Source organism: Moschus berezovskii, chromosome 1, assembly GCF_049115385.1.
Source record: "Moschus berezovskii isolate FMDL1 chromosome 1, NW_MosBer_1.0, whole genome shotgun sequence".
Taxonomy (NCBI): domain Eukaryota; kingdom Metazoa; phylum Chordata; class Mammalia; order Artiodactyla; family Moschidae; genus Moschus; species Moschus berezovskii.
The window spans coordinates 92,039,715-92,052,394 of record NC_142460.1 but is presented as its reverse complement, the minus strand read 5'-3'; the positions used below and the strand labels follow the sequence as shown (position 1 = coordinate 92,052,394).

Below are 12,680 nucleotides of genomic sequence, written 5' to 3'. Positions count from 1 at the left end.
ATAGTCAAGACAGGCAAATAAAAAGCAGAATTTCATTTCCTTAGTTTATTAAAGATGACAATGAAATGTTAGGCTGTGTATGAATTACAGCAAGTAGAAACTCAGTTTGGAACATGAGTTGTACACACATGAGAACATCTCTATTTAGACTCTTGCTCCTTTTATGTGAATTCAACAAAAGCTCTAAAGCCTTGGTAGAGAGAGTTAATAACAGCCTCATTTAAGTGGAAAATATCTGCCTTCCACTCATCTGCTATGTCTTGAATCTTGTCTCCACCTTGCAAGCAAAAATTTTTTTCCCTTTACTTATAGAAAAGAACACATCTTCCCTCCTATTTCTCTCAGAAGGAACTGTCTTCAGTGCATTCAAAGCTTCTCCCCACAACAGCAGGGATTTTCAGATACTGATAAGTTGCAAAGTGCTTTCAAAACACCCCATCCTCTTTCCTCTCTCCTCCTACTCTCAAATAAATAAATAAATGGGTATCTGGACAGTGAGGAGAGCAATGTCAGGGTCACTAAAACAGATATGCAACCTAGAGGGATGGGGTTGGGAAGCTGGAGGAAAAAAAAAATAAGTGAAAACCCAGGAGCACGTGAGATTGCTGAGCTCAGCTTTAGAAAGTGTCAGCGTCTTCCACCCGTTCATCCTATGCTACGTGAAACACGCACGACAGTAATGAGGACGTCTCTCCTCCAGTGTAGTGACTTGGAGTAAGGAGCTGGATTTTCAATTCAGACCAGAACCAGAAGTAGAGCTCACCATTTTCACAAACACCTTAGTCTGAATCTGAGGCCTAATTCTCAGTGAGACTAGAGTTTCACAATGTCATTCTGAAGCTCCTTGATGGACCAGGGAGTTTCTAGTCTGCTCTTCAACACTGGGCTGGGCTGGAGGCTTTGGCTTTCACAGCCCCTCTGCCCCTGCCATGAACTGAAGGGAGAACAGCCTCGGAGTCTTCCAGCCTGAAGCGGCCTTCAGATCCCAAGTCTGAGGCAGAGGGACCAACGCCAGACATCAGCTTCTTCCAGCTCCCTCCTGTCCCGGTGGAGCCTCAGCTCTGCTACTTTACTGCCCCCACTACTTCAGTGACATTCCTGGATGCCTCCGACTCAGACACTCAGCAGCTTCCACCTACCATGTGAAACTTTCTGTTCAGCTTCCTGGGGCAGCGCCCACAGCAAGTTTTTTCCTACTAGCAACCAACGATGGAAAGACAGGTACCCAGGAAGAAGTCAGTCCCAGAACTAAAATGCTGTGGGCTTTAGTTCACAGAGCTGCCAGCCCTTAGAGCTGTGACCCTGACCAGTGCTTGACATACAGGTCAGGAGCTACAGCAGCTTAAAGAATATCACAAACATATACACGGTCCCTTCAAAAATTTTTCCCATCAAAACACACATTAAAAAAGGGTGTGGGTGTGAGTTAAAATTAGTAACAAGGATAACTGCATATATTACCATCACCAGGCTAAAGAGTTAAGTGCATAATTGGCATAAAGGTTCTTGTTATCATAAGAACACAGGAACATTCAAGCTCAGAGCCACAAACTATCAAGTCTTTTAACACCACTAATAGCAGGACACTTTCACCTCAACTTTGACAAAAGAAACTAAGCCAGGAGCTCAGCCACTGGGGAGGGTCCCAGCCCCGCTGCAGGAGGGAAGGGAGAGAACGGAGTTGGGCCAGGCTTCTACTCAGAACTGCAGTGACCTCTTAACAGAGGACAGAGTGGCAAGAGACCCACGGATGAGATGCTGGATGGGGCTTCTGTCCTCAATTTAAGATGGCACCAGGGACTTGTCTGAGCTTGAAAGGTCAAACCTGCACCACAGCTATGTTGACTAAAAGGGACCTTATCACCCAAGAGGAGACCAACAGCTCCTCTGACTGAACAAATGCTCCTTAAACAAGAGTTGTGGCCTCACTTATGCTTGAAATAGTCCTGGTCTAAGTATCAATTCTGGTCTTTGTATCAAGTCTTCCAGGGTAGATAAAGAAAGTCAGCCTGTGAGATCATCTATGCCTAAAATACAAGAAGGTTATGACTGCCTCTTCGAGGTGTCCTAAGAGTCCAAGGTAGCAGTAACGCTGTTTTTATGGCCTCAGAAGCACCCACATAAGAATGCACATGATGCAGTCCCATTCTCTGATGCTTCTCCTCAGGGTCTGACCCTGTTCCAGGACTGGGAAAGAGAAAACTCCACCCTCCTGTTTCAGCAGCAAAGGAGAAGTGAGTTCGCTGAGAAAGGCCTGGCTCAGAAGCTCCAGAATGAAAACAAAATAAAACTGGAAATGATTCTTGAGATGCAGCTGAAACCAGATCTGGTCCAAGTGGAGAAGGCCATGGATATTGGAAGAATTGGGTCTCACTGTCCACTCCCCTAACAGAGGCACTGGAAGCTTTACTTAGGGACCCATGTGTCAGTTCTGATGGAAATGCTTGGTACCTGCAAATTGTCACAACAGACTGGACCCCACCAACCTATATAAGGTTGAATACACATGGATATTAGACAGGTCATAAAAATTAATAATGATGATAATAGTTAAAAAAATAAAACCAAGTGGGGAAAGTCCTTAGGAGGGTGGCTCAGCTCCGCACTATATGTGACCCTCGCCCTTAGAAAGAGCGCTTTCCGTGCTTTCTCAGGTGGTCTCCAGGTCAGTGGCCTCCAGGGCCAAGGCCTCGGTGGGTTCCTCCTCGTAGTCTGACATGTAGGACTCCAGGCTCTGCTTGGCCAGCAGCTCCCTCCGGGCCTGCAGTCGCTCACAGCGGGGACAGCTCCCAGACTTGAAACAAGTTTTATGGTAGCATGCTTTACACTCTGTTCAGGTTGGGAAGGGGAGAGAGAAGAGAACAATCTGTGTCATCTCAGGATGGAAGCAAGTCACTGCCAGGACCCTTCTCACCACCATGGCTTAGTGTACCTGTGGTGAGGCACAGGGAGATGCTGAACCAAACCCAGCCTCCGTTAACAGGGGCAGCTGACGGGAAATTAACAAGCCCTGTGCTCCATCTTTATAGCCAACCCCATGCTGGGCACCAGCTCTCACCTTCACAGATCCGGCACTTGTGGAGCTCAAAGGGGAAGATGATGTCATCCTCATTCTGGCAGAACTCACAGATGAAGCCCTTGGCTTGGCAGAGCTGGGGAGGAAACAGACAGGCAGCAAAAGGAGGCAAAGTTCACCAGGAACTGGCCAAGAGGGTGAATACAAGCAGGGCGAGGAGCAAAATATAAATAAGACTTGAGGGGCTCCAAGGGCTTCCCCAGTGGCTCAGTGGTAAAGAAGCCACCTGCAGTGCAGGAGACACAGGAGAAACGGGTTCATTCCCTGGGTTGGGAAGGTCCCCTGGAGGAGGGCATGGCAACCCACTCCAGTATTCTTGCTGGGAAAATCCCATGGGGTCTCAAAGAGTTGGATACGACTGGAGCAACTGAGCACACACTCTCTTCAGGAAAGAGACTGGAGCTGGACTAGCATGACAGCCAAACTGGGCCCAGGCTGGGCAGTGTCAAACAAAGTTTCAAGATGGAGACAAGAAAGGCACGAGTTTGGGAAACTCCAGCCACAAGAGTGGTTCTCAAAGGAGAGATGACAAGAAGGAAGGAATGGGGCCACAAAGGGCTTCCTAAAGTAAAAATTCCAGTGTGGGTAATGATTTTATTTTGAAATGGGCACCACAACCAATTAAGATGACAGTTTTCCAAAATAATATCCAGGCTCGGGCCAGGTTATAGTGAAGTCTTTCCAATTCCCCCTGAAACACAGGAGCTCTACATGTGCCCCATTTTAAGCTCTAATTCTGGGACTGTCACAGGAACACAGCCTGGACATATTCTAAGACAGGGAATTCTAAAAGTGGAATTTATGGTATGTTGGATAGAACAGGAACAATAATAACTTGTATCTACAGAATATTTAAGTTTACACAGTGGTGGTGGTGGTTTAGCCGCTAAGTTGTGTCCGATTCTTGCCACCCCATGGACTGTAGACCACCAGGCTCCTCTGCCTGTGGCATTCTCCAGGCAAGGATACTGGAGTGAACGACCATTCCCTTCTCCAGGGGATCTTCCTGTGGTATTTCCTGTGGTCACAGTGACTGAAAATGCTAAGCCAAGACCCTGTCCTTCTCCGAGTCTAATCCAGGGTCCTCCTCCCACAGCATGGCAACTCTTTAGTGAAGACCCACTTAGTCCTGCCCGTTTCCCAGGAGAAATGCCAACACCACATCCTCTTCTAACTCTAGATTCCTTAGATCTGGATGATTTAGCTGTTCATCAACCCAGGGGAGAGCAAGCCTATGCAGTTTCTCTCACAGTGTTAACAGGCCAACTCAACTTCCTGGAATTCAACAGCATGACCCACACTCCTCTTCACATCCCTAAGCAAGGGCCCTGCAACGTGCTAGAGCAAGAGTTTCTTACCACACATCGCTCTACATGGGCAGCCCCCGCTCTGGTGAGCTCAGCAAGCCGGGGCCCCAGCTCCCCCTTCCTGGTGGCAGTCAGGTCATTCAGCGAGTATAGGTGGAGATCCTCCGTCAGGTGGCCTGGAACGGTGTCAAAGGCATCCAGAAGCCTGAAGGAAATGAGGGGAAGTGGGCAGAAGCAGAGAAAGAATGCTTTGTGTGGCCCATCAGAGAAGAAGGATTTCTATCCAGAAGCTGGTTAGGGATGAGAAGGGTCCTAGAGATAATGAGGGTGGGTAACACTCAGCCCACCCAGGCTACCCCAACCATTCCCACAACCAGGCATCTGGAGGGTGAAGTGACTTCTACGCACTTCTGCAGAGTGACTCAGGTCAGCTTGCCAAGAGTTGTGGGCTGACCCTGGATGGAATAACCAGAGTTCCCCTTCCAGAGAGAAGGATACATAGTTACTGCTGTAGGGTTCTTGTTTACTATTTCTAGAATTTTCTGCATGATCTCCCTACTCTCCTGCTTCACATAACAGGGGCCAACTGCTGGGACACGTTTCTTCCAGAGACACTGACTGAGCCAGAGGTCTGTGGCCTCCATCAGGACTTACTCTTTGGCCAGTCGGCAGGTCTTGAACATGTTCTTCATGTGACAGAGCTGGATCCGCAGCAGCTGAAGGGCGTTGCGGCGGTGGGTGGGTGGGGGTCAGAGAGGGTATCAAGGACAGAGAAACAACCATTAGAAAGAAAGTGCCTTTAAACCCTGCAGGTCTAGAAGGCTTGCATGCAGTAACCAGAGCTAGGCCTTTCTCTATACCTTTAACTCAACAATACGCTTCAAAGTGACCCCTAGTCAGGGAAGGCCCTCTGCTAGGTCTGTCCAAATCACATACACAGCTGGGAGTCACTGAAAAATCCAGAATCCAAACTTTTGGCCTGATACCCTCTTCTCTGTTCACTTAATATTTTCAATGAAGGGGAGAAATCCTGCTTTTGCCATCAAGTGCTATCTATAACTCTAGAGCTGCCTTGCCAGGTTTGAGACTAACTAGACGCTTTGGAAATGGCAGGAGAAAGTGCATAGAAAGAGCGAGAATGATAAGATGGTTACAGCTCTGCATGGCAACAGAGAGGATTGTGGTGATCTTGGGAAACCTCTAAGAACAGAGGGTAATCTATGCCGTGACTTTTCCGAGGGTCTTACCCGGACATGATTGAGCAGCTTGACCTTCCTATAGAGAGTACTGTTGATGTCCTGCACATTGAAGAGAGGGTCATTCCAGATCTTAATGAGCAGGTCCTTGGAGAAATTGCTGACGTAGTACTTGCTGAAATCCCACTTGCGCAGAACGCGGCTGGGGATAACCATCTGGGCATTCTCGTGGCAGCACTGACAGAAGTACTTGCCCAAGTACTCACAGTACCGCAGCCGCTTGATGTAATCTGAAAAAAAGAGAAGGTCAACAGGTCAGAGGTGGCTTTCCCAACTATAAGCTGGTGAGGTGGCCATGCTGTTCCTTTTGAATTAGAAGGAGGGAGGGCTGGTCAGTGAACTCCAACTACCTCTGTCTGAGTTCCCAAAGCTAGCAGAAACCCATTCAGTGAGGCCTGTGGTTTCCGTGTCCCAGACTGGAGGCCACTGAGGAAACAAACGCTGCCAAGTTGTGAAGATCCAGTCTCCAAGAACCTGGCTGAGTACAGTAAGTCCCCTACATACAAACGAGTTCCATTCTGAGAGCTTGTTCATAAGTTCAGCTTGTTTATAAGCTCAACAAAGTTAGCCGAGGTATCCAACTAACACCATCAGCTACATGCTGCTGCTTTCACGCTTGCTTCTGGACACCCTGGCCTTGAAGTAAAGACACTGTACTACTGTCCTCTCTACAGTTGCTGTTGCTTAGTCGCTCAGTCACATCCAACTCTTTGTGACCCCACTCAGCCCACCAGGCTCCTCTGTCCATGGGATTTCCCAGGCCAGAATACTGGAGTGAGTTGCCATTCCCATCTCCAGGGGATCTTCCCAGTCCAAGGATCGAGGCCATGTCTCCTGCATTAGCAGTCAGATTCTCTACTGCTGAGTCACCAGGGAAACGCACTCTATACGTGCTGAACAGTAAAGCACACAAAAGCAGAGCCACTTGTAGAGGATGCACACACGGGACAATGTACACCAGACACATGAACTTCCGTGCCTGGACATGTGAACATGTGTTCACACCTTTGACAGTTCACAACTCAAAGGTTTCCTATGTAGGGGACTTACTGTACGCAATTTTCTCTGGTAATGGGCTTCTAGAAACCATTTTCCTCTGATTACCAGTGTTCTTGCCTGATACTGCCCCTTCCCTCTTCCAGGCCCCTTCTTTTCCTTTCCCCAGTTCTGTGCTGTTATCTCCTCTTACTGCCTCTCTGACCAGCTCCCTTGCCCCTGTGTGTCAGAGGGTGAAGCCCTTGGAGGCGCGTGAGGATCAGAGAAGACACTCACCAGGATCAGTCCGGATGCCGCAACCTGCGCAGCGATAATTCTGCTTGGCCACGGCGATTTTCCTCCTGAAGGAAGGGGAAGGAAAGGGGTTGGCAGATAACAGCTTTATGAGGGCTCTGAGATGTACAGGGTGAGGACACAAACACAGGGCTCCTGGAAGCTGGGAAGGGAGGGGAATTCACCTATTTTTTTTTACAGGTTGGACAAAACAAGCCTATTGGGAGAGCCAATTGAAAGCAAGGATGGCAAGGTTAGAATTTAGGCCAAGGCAGTGACTCTCCCCAATAAAGAGCCACACTTTCTGTACAAATATAAGAGATGACAAACAAAGAGGAGAGAAAAGGAAAGAAAAGCATTTATCCCTCTTAAGAGGAAGGGGAAGAAAACAGCTCATAAAATTAATGGGAGGAAGGCAACAGGTTGGGAGACCAGTGATAAATGACCTCTTTTCCAGTTATCTCTGGGAAAGAATGGGAGGTCTAAGAGTAAAACTTGCAGACAAGAAGGACAATCCTCTCCCTCGGCCTTTTAGAACTGTGTGGGAGGTACAGCTGCAGGTAGAGAGAAGAGGGTAAGGAGACAGTTCTGACAATCCACAGAGAAAGTATCTGTTTTCCAAAGGGCACAGCCCCTGACTACTCACGTTGGGGCAGGATGAACATTAAAAATGATCTGTGGCCGGGGTGGTGCCCACTCCAGGTTGCCGCGAACACGGATACGCAGCTTGTAGATGTCAGCATGCTGCCCATCATCTGGGGAGATGGGCAGTGAGTCAGGGATGGGCAGGAGCTGCAGGAGAAAAGCACAGGGTGATCTTCCATGGACAGTCTGGGAAATACATACACTTGACACTTCTGGCCACGACAGAAACATAATTAATGAAAGACTTTTCAGAAACACCTAAGCAAGGGCTTCATGGAAACTTGGCCTCAAAATAAATAAGGGACCAGGCTATTAGAAGTGAGGGTCTTGGGTTTCAAGAATCAAAAGGTGCCACCCAGTTGGTGGCACCTCTTGCTAATACTGTCCCTGAACCCACCCTGGGCCTCCTGGTATGCCAGGGTGCTTCATGCCTTAATCAACTGTAGAGCAAAGAAGAAACTTTTTTCAGTTCTTTCAGACACTCTTCCAGGGTCTCAAGGTGGTCACAGCTCAGGTGTGCTGCCCCCAGGTCTAGTGAGCAGTCATGTGGGGAAACGACAGTGAAGGAGCTGCCACCTACATGCACAGGCATGTAGGCAGGCATGTACGTGAGTTAAGTTGCTTCAGTCGTGTCTTGGCTCTTTAAGACGCTATGGACTGCAGCCTGCCAGGCTCCTCTGTCCACGGAATTCTCCAGGTAAGAATACTAGAGTGGGTTGCCATGCCCTCCTCCAGGGGATCTTCCTGACCCAGGGATCGAACCTGTGTCTCTTATGTCTTCTGTATTGGCAGGTGGGTTCTTTACCACTAGTGCCACCCGGGGACAAGCAAGCACACATGCCTTCATTTATTCATTCCACACATTAGCAGTGAAGGGCTTCTATGAGTCAGGAAGGAAACACGTACGTTCATGCTCAACAGTGGATGCACGACAAAGAAGAACAATATCAGGAAGGCTCACAGCCTCCTGGGTGGTGGGCAGAGAAATAGAGCTGAAGAACTTACCTTCTGAGGGGCATCGTGCTCTGGAACGAGCCACTCCAGCTCCGAGGCGGCAGGGAGCTGCATCCCCTCAAACTGCTTCAGGAGCCCCATGGCCACTGCCTCAGCAGACGTGGAGTGCAGGAAGCAGTGCGAGCTGAAGTGGAGAGAGTCAAGGAAGACTGAACAGAGAAGACAGGAGGATGGGAGCCCTCCCTTTAGGACCCGACAACTTACACAGTGATTTCCGGGCTGAGAGAACACTCGCAGCCATCCTAGGCCACAAAGCTTTCTTTCTTATCCTTTTCAGACTTGTGTGTACAGTGGAAAACACAGTGGTCCACACAGAGTTCTCAGGCTCAGGCTCAACATTCATGACAATGCTGGTTAAGAATTCGGTGTCAAATCCTTTCTCTAAACTTTTCTTTATTGGAGGCCACGGCACATGGCATGTGGGATCTTAGTTTCCTGACCAGGCATAAAACCCATGCCCTCTGCATTGGAAGCGTGGAGTCTTAACCACTGGACCTCCAGGGAAGCCCTAAACTTCAATTTCTTTAACTGCAAAATGGGAATGACAATACCTATTTGCAAAGTTGAGAGAGTCAAATTGCTCTGTGGACTCTAAAGACTACTGTTGCTCCCATGTGAGCTTCCATCTCCTCTAGCTGAGTCTACTATGGGGAACCTGTTCAATTTGATTTCATAGTCAGAAATCATGATCACTGTTCTCTCTTTCGAGACCTCATCTTCTCAGGGTCTCTGATACAATCAGACTTATCAGAGAAGGAATAATCCACATTGAAAGCTTCACTTCCACCAGAGACCACCCTGTTTGAACCCATAATCTTCTGCTCTTTTTCCCTGGCTCACCACCACCAGGCAGGCTGGTCATATTCACCTTGCCTCTTTGTGGATTCAGATGGCACCACCCCATCCATATGCCAAGAACTGGGTTTGTTTCTCCACATATCCCAGTTTTATTTAAAACAAACAAACAAACAAACTACTTACAAAGACTGAGAGGAGATGAAGGATTTGCTGTTGGAGGGCGTGCTCCTTCTGATGTCAGCATCTAAATGGAAACAACAGTTAAGGGGGACAGGAAATGGAAAGGGAGGAGGTAAGGATAATAATGGACACCAGTCCAAGTTACTGCCAGCCAAGCACTCAGGGCGGCAGCAAGGTGCCACATTTTATGCAGGATAAGGAGCAGAGTCCAGGTGAAGCTCTACATACAATTTATAGTATAGCTCTGTTCAAGTCACACCAGGCTGAATTAGTGACATTACACAGCATTGAGAAGGTCAAAGAGGCTACAAATCCAGGTGGAAACACAAACTCTGATTTGGTGCAAAGCAGTGAAGGAAAAAATGAAGCATCCTAAGGCAAGCAGGAACATACTCTGTACCAAGCAGTGACAAATTACTCCAATTTCTCTCTCATCGTCTAAACCTCAAGCCCTCTTAAATGATAAACTCTCAGAAGTGAGAACTCTATTGAGCTCTTTTTTAATTTCAGAATCAGTACCCAGCACAGAATTTAGATCATAGAGGTTACTCATTAAATGTAAATGGAATTAAAACTTTGCTTCTAACATCTGACTGCTATTGGTATCACCCCTGAATGTGAGAAGTCTTCCATGTCCTTAACAAAGTTTCATGGAAAGACTCCCTTCCTGTCTGGTGGCACAGGGAAGAAAAGAACTTCCCTATGGCTTGGCAACTCCCTGGAGATGCCTGGTAAACAACACATTTTCATGGAGCTATTCAACATGATCTTTACTATAGAACTTGCAAACACAGTCATGGGAAACTACGGCAGACTTTCCAAAGCCTATTTACAATAAAGAATTTTGAAGAGGGTTTCTAATAATGATATGACTGAATCTCTAGAGATCTCATCTACCCAAATAATTTTAATAGAGAGAAGGAAATATAGCATTCATGTTCAAGAAAGGCAGACAGAGCCTGTTCAAGTCATGAAAATTGGACTGTTCTGGTAAGTCTCAGCCCTCACTTCCTTTGAAGCCTCATGAAAAGACCTTTCCCTAATTAAGCCTACACAATGACCAATCTACTGCATTTAAGCCCCTAAATAAGACCACCAGGCTTAAATGACATCACTCTGCACTTGGCCATGAGCTGCTCAATTGTTCTTCACGTTTCCTCTGTACACACATATATTTGTATGGATCACTAGATTATAATATCTCCTTGTGAGGAAATGAGATCATGTCTAATTCTTCTGTTTAGTCCCCAAATACTTAATACAGTGCTCTGTATACAAGCATATACTCAAATAATATTCCTGGCCTTCAGGGCCAGGCTTCAAAGCTATAAGTACAAGAGAGGAAAACTGAAACCTCTCAGCTTTCATATGCTCTCTAAGCATAGAAAAACTTAAGGCAGCAACAAAATCTTAGACTAGTAAATAATAAATCCTATTTTATTTAACAAGTAAGTTCATGTATATCATATACTCTGAATTTGCACCACCCAAATACAGTTCCCAAGATACTGCTAGTCTGTATTCCATTCTAAATAGCGCTGTATTTCATTCTAAATAAAGCCCAAGAATACTGGAGTGGGTAGCCTATCCCTTCTCCATCAGATCTTCCTGACCCGGGAATCAAACCAGATTCTCCTACATTGCAGGCAGATTCTTTACCAATTGAGCTATCAAGGAAGCCCTCTAAATAGTGCTATTGGAGGGGGAAAAATTCCAGATAATAGCAGACCTCAATAGACTACTGGGTTTGCAACACTGATCTGAGTAACACTTAACTGCCTTGGATTGTACATAAGTTTTGCCTTGTCCTTAAAACCCTCAAAGAGCTTTGTACATGATAGATTTTCAAAAAATATTTCTTAAATAATTGGTTCAAAGCAAAAAGCAAATTTCAGCCTGTTTAGGATAGAAAAGGAAAAGAAGAGAAAATCTTAGATATTCTTGAGTAAAGAGCTAACAGTTATTACTGAGGGCCAGGTTACTAAAGAAAACATGGCATGCCAGAGAGGAGAGGTGGTGGACAATTCAAGGTTGCTGAAAACCACTGTCTTCATAAAAGCTATTTAGCAGTTCTTCATCCTCACATTCTTTGAGAGGAAAAAGTCTTCCTTCTTTGGAAAATAAAGTGAAGTCATACATTATTCTGTTTCTTCATTTTCCCCAGAGGTACAGTAACGTCCTAGCTAATCATGAATATTTCCAAGAGTGCAGAAGGTTACACAAGTTTGGAAGTGAGGATCTTACCCAAAGAGTGGAGACAGAGAGGCAGTGCCTGATACCAAAGGGACATCACACCTATCACTGGTCAGAGCCATGAATGTCTTGTGGATACTAGGCCTCTGCTGCATCCTGCTCACTCTCCAGTCAATTCAAGCAGATGATTAGCTTAGTGTGGTTGGAACACTAGCTGAAGATCTGGGTAAAAGTAGATCAGGGTCTAAGATAATTAAGGAGTAAAGTAAGAGAAGAAAGCTACTCAACTGAATGAGTTAAACGTACCCCAAATGAGAGTACTTTAGAAAGAAGTCTGAGAAGCTCTCCTTCCAAATGGAAGTTAACATAATTAGGAAACATTTTATCAATTATTTAAGGAAAATTGATCAATTCTTTAATGATTTCAAGTGTTTCTGATGCTTTAGATAGGATAAAGCTATTATTATGGACTGGGTAAGTTAAACAATATAAAAACAAACAACAACAAAATAATGACAAGTTAAAAGAAGAATTTTTATATGTCCAGACACGGGCATTGGAATGATCAGGGAAGAACTGGTTAAAATCCTGTACCCTAGCAAAATCTGCACATTTTTAAATAAAACATGCAAGGCACAAGAAGAGAGTCAACTTCAGAATTTACTGGCCAATCTGATGGTGGGTTTCAACCTGTTTTCCCTTCAGCAGATAAGGGGATACCCAACATTCAGAAATCCAACTCTAATGAATTTTCTGCAACTGATTCAAGAGGAAATACTTTAAAATGGAGAACCACAATTAACTCTTGTTACAAGGAGAAAAAAAATTAAAAGAGGGAGGATGGGGAGGTTGCCAAAAATATAGTTCAAGAACTTTGTTATATATTGTGACAATTATCAATTTATTGCCTTTCGGCTCCAAACCTGCCCTTCTTTTTGTCTG

The 12,680-nt window shown here is 46.0% G+C and overlaps 1 protein-coding gene across 4 annotated transcripts in view; it reads right to left on the bottom strand.

Annotated features, from left to right (window-relative positions):
- Positions 1-258: 258 nt before the first annotated feature.
- Positions 259-12,680, bottom strand: part of RUBCN (rubicon autophagy regulator) — a 60,714-nt gene continuing 48,292 nt past the window's right edge. For all 4 annotated transcript variants that reach the window (XM_088837780.1, XM_055400049.2, XM_055400128.2 and 1 more), the window contains 9 exons: positions 9,549-9,609; positions 8,559-8,691; positions 7,555-7,700; positions 6,912-6,976; positions 5,631-5,869; positions 5,038-5,099; positions 4,435-4,588; positions 3,059-3,152; positions 259-2,829 (listed from right to left, as the gene is read on the bottom strand). In XM_088837780.1, coding sequence (XP_088693906.1) covers positions 2,651-2,829; positions 3,059-3,152; positions 4,435-4,588; positions 5,038-5,099; positions 5,631-5,869; positions 6,912-6,976; positions 7,555-7,700; positions 8,559-8,691; positions 9,549-9,609 — 1,133 coding nt within the window. In that variant the 3' untranslated portion in view covers positions 259-2,650. The remainder of the gene's footprint in view (positions 2,830-3,058; positions 3,153-4,434; positions 4,589-5,037; positions 5,100-5,630; positions 5,870-6,911; positions 6,977-7,554; positions 7,701-8,558; positions 8,692-9,548; positions 9,610-12,680) is intronic.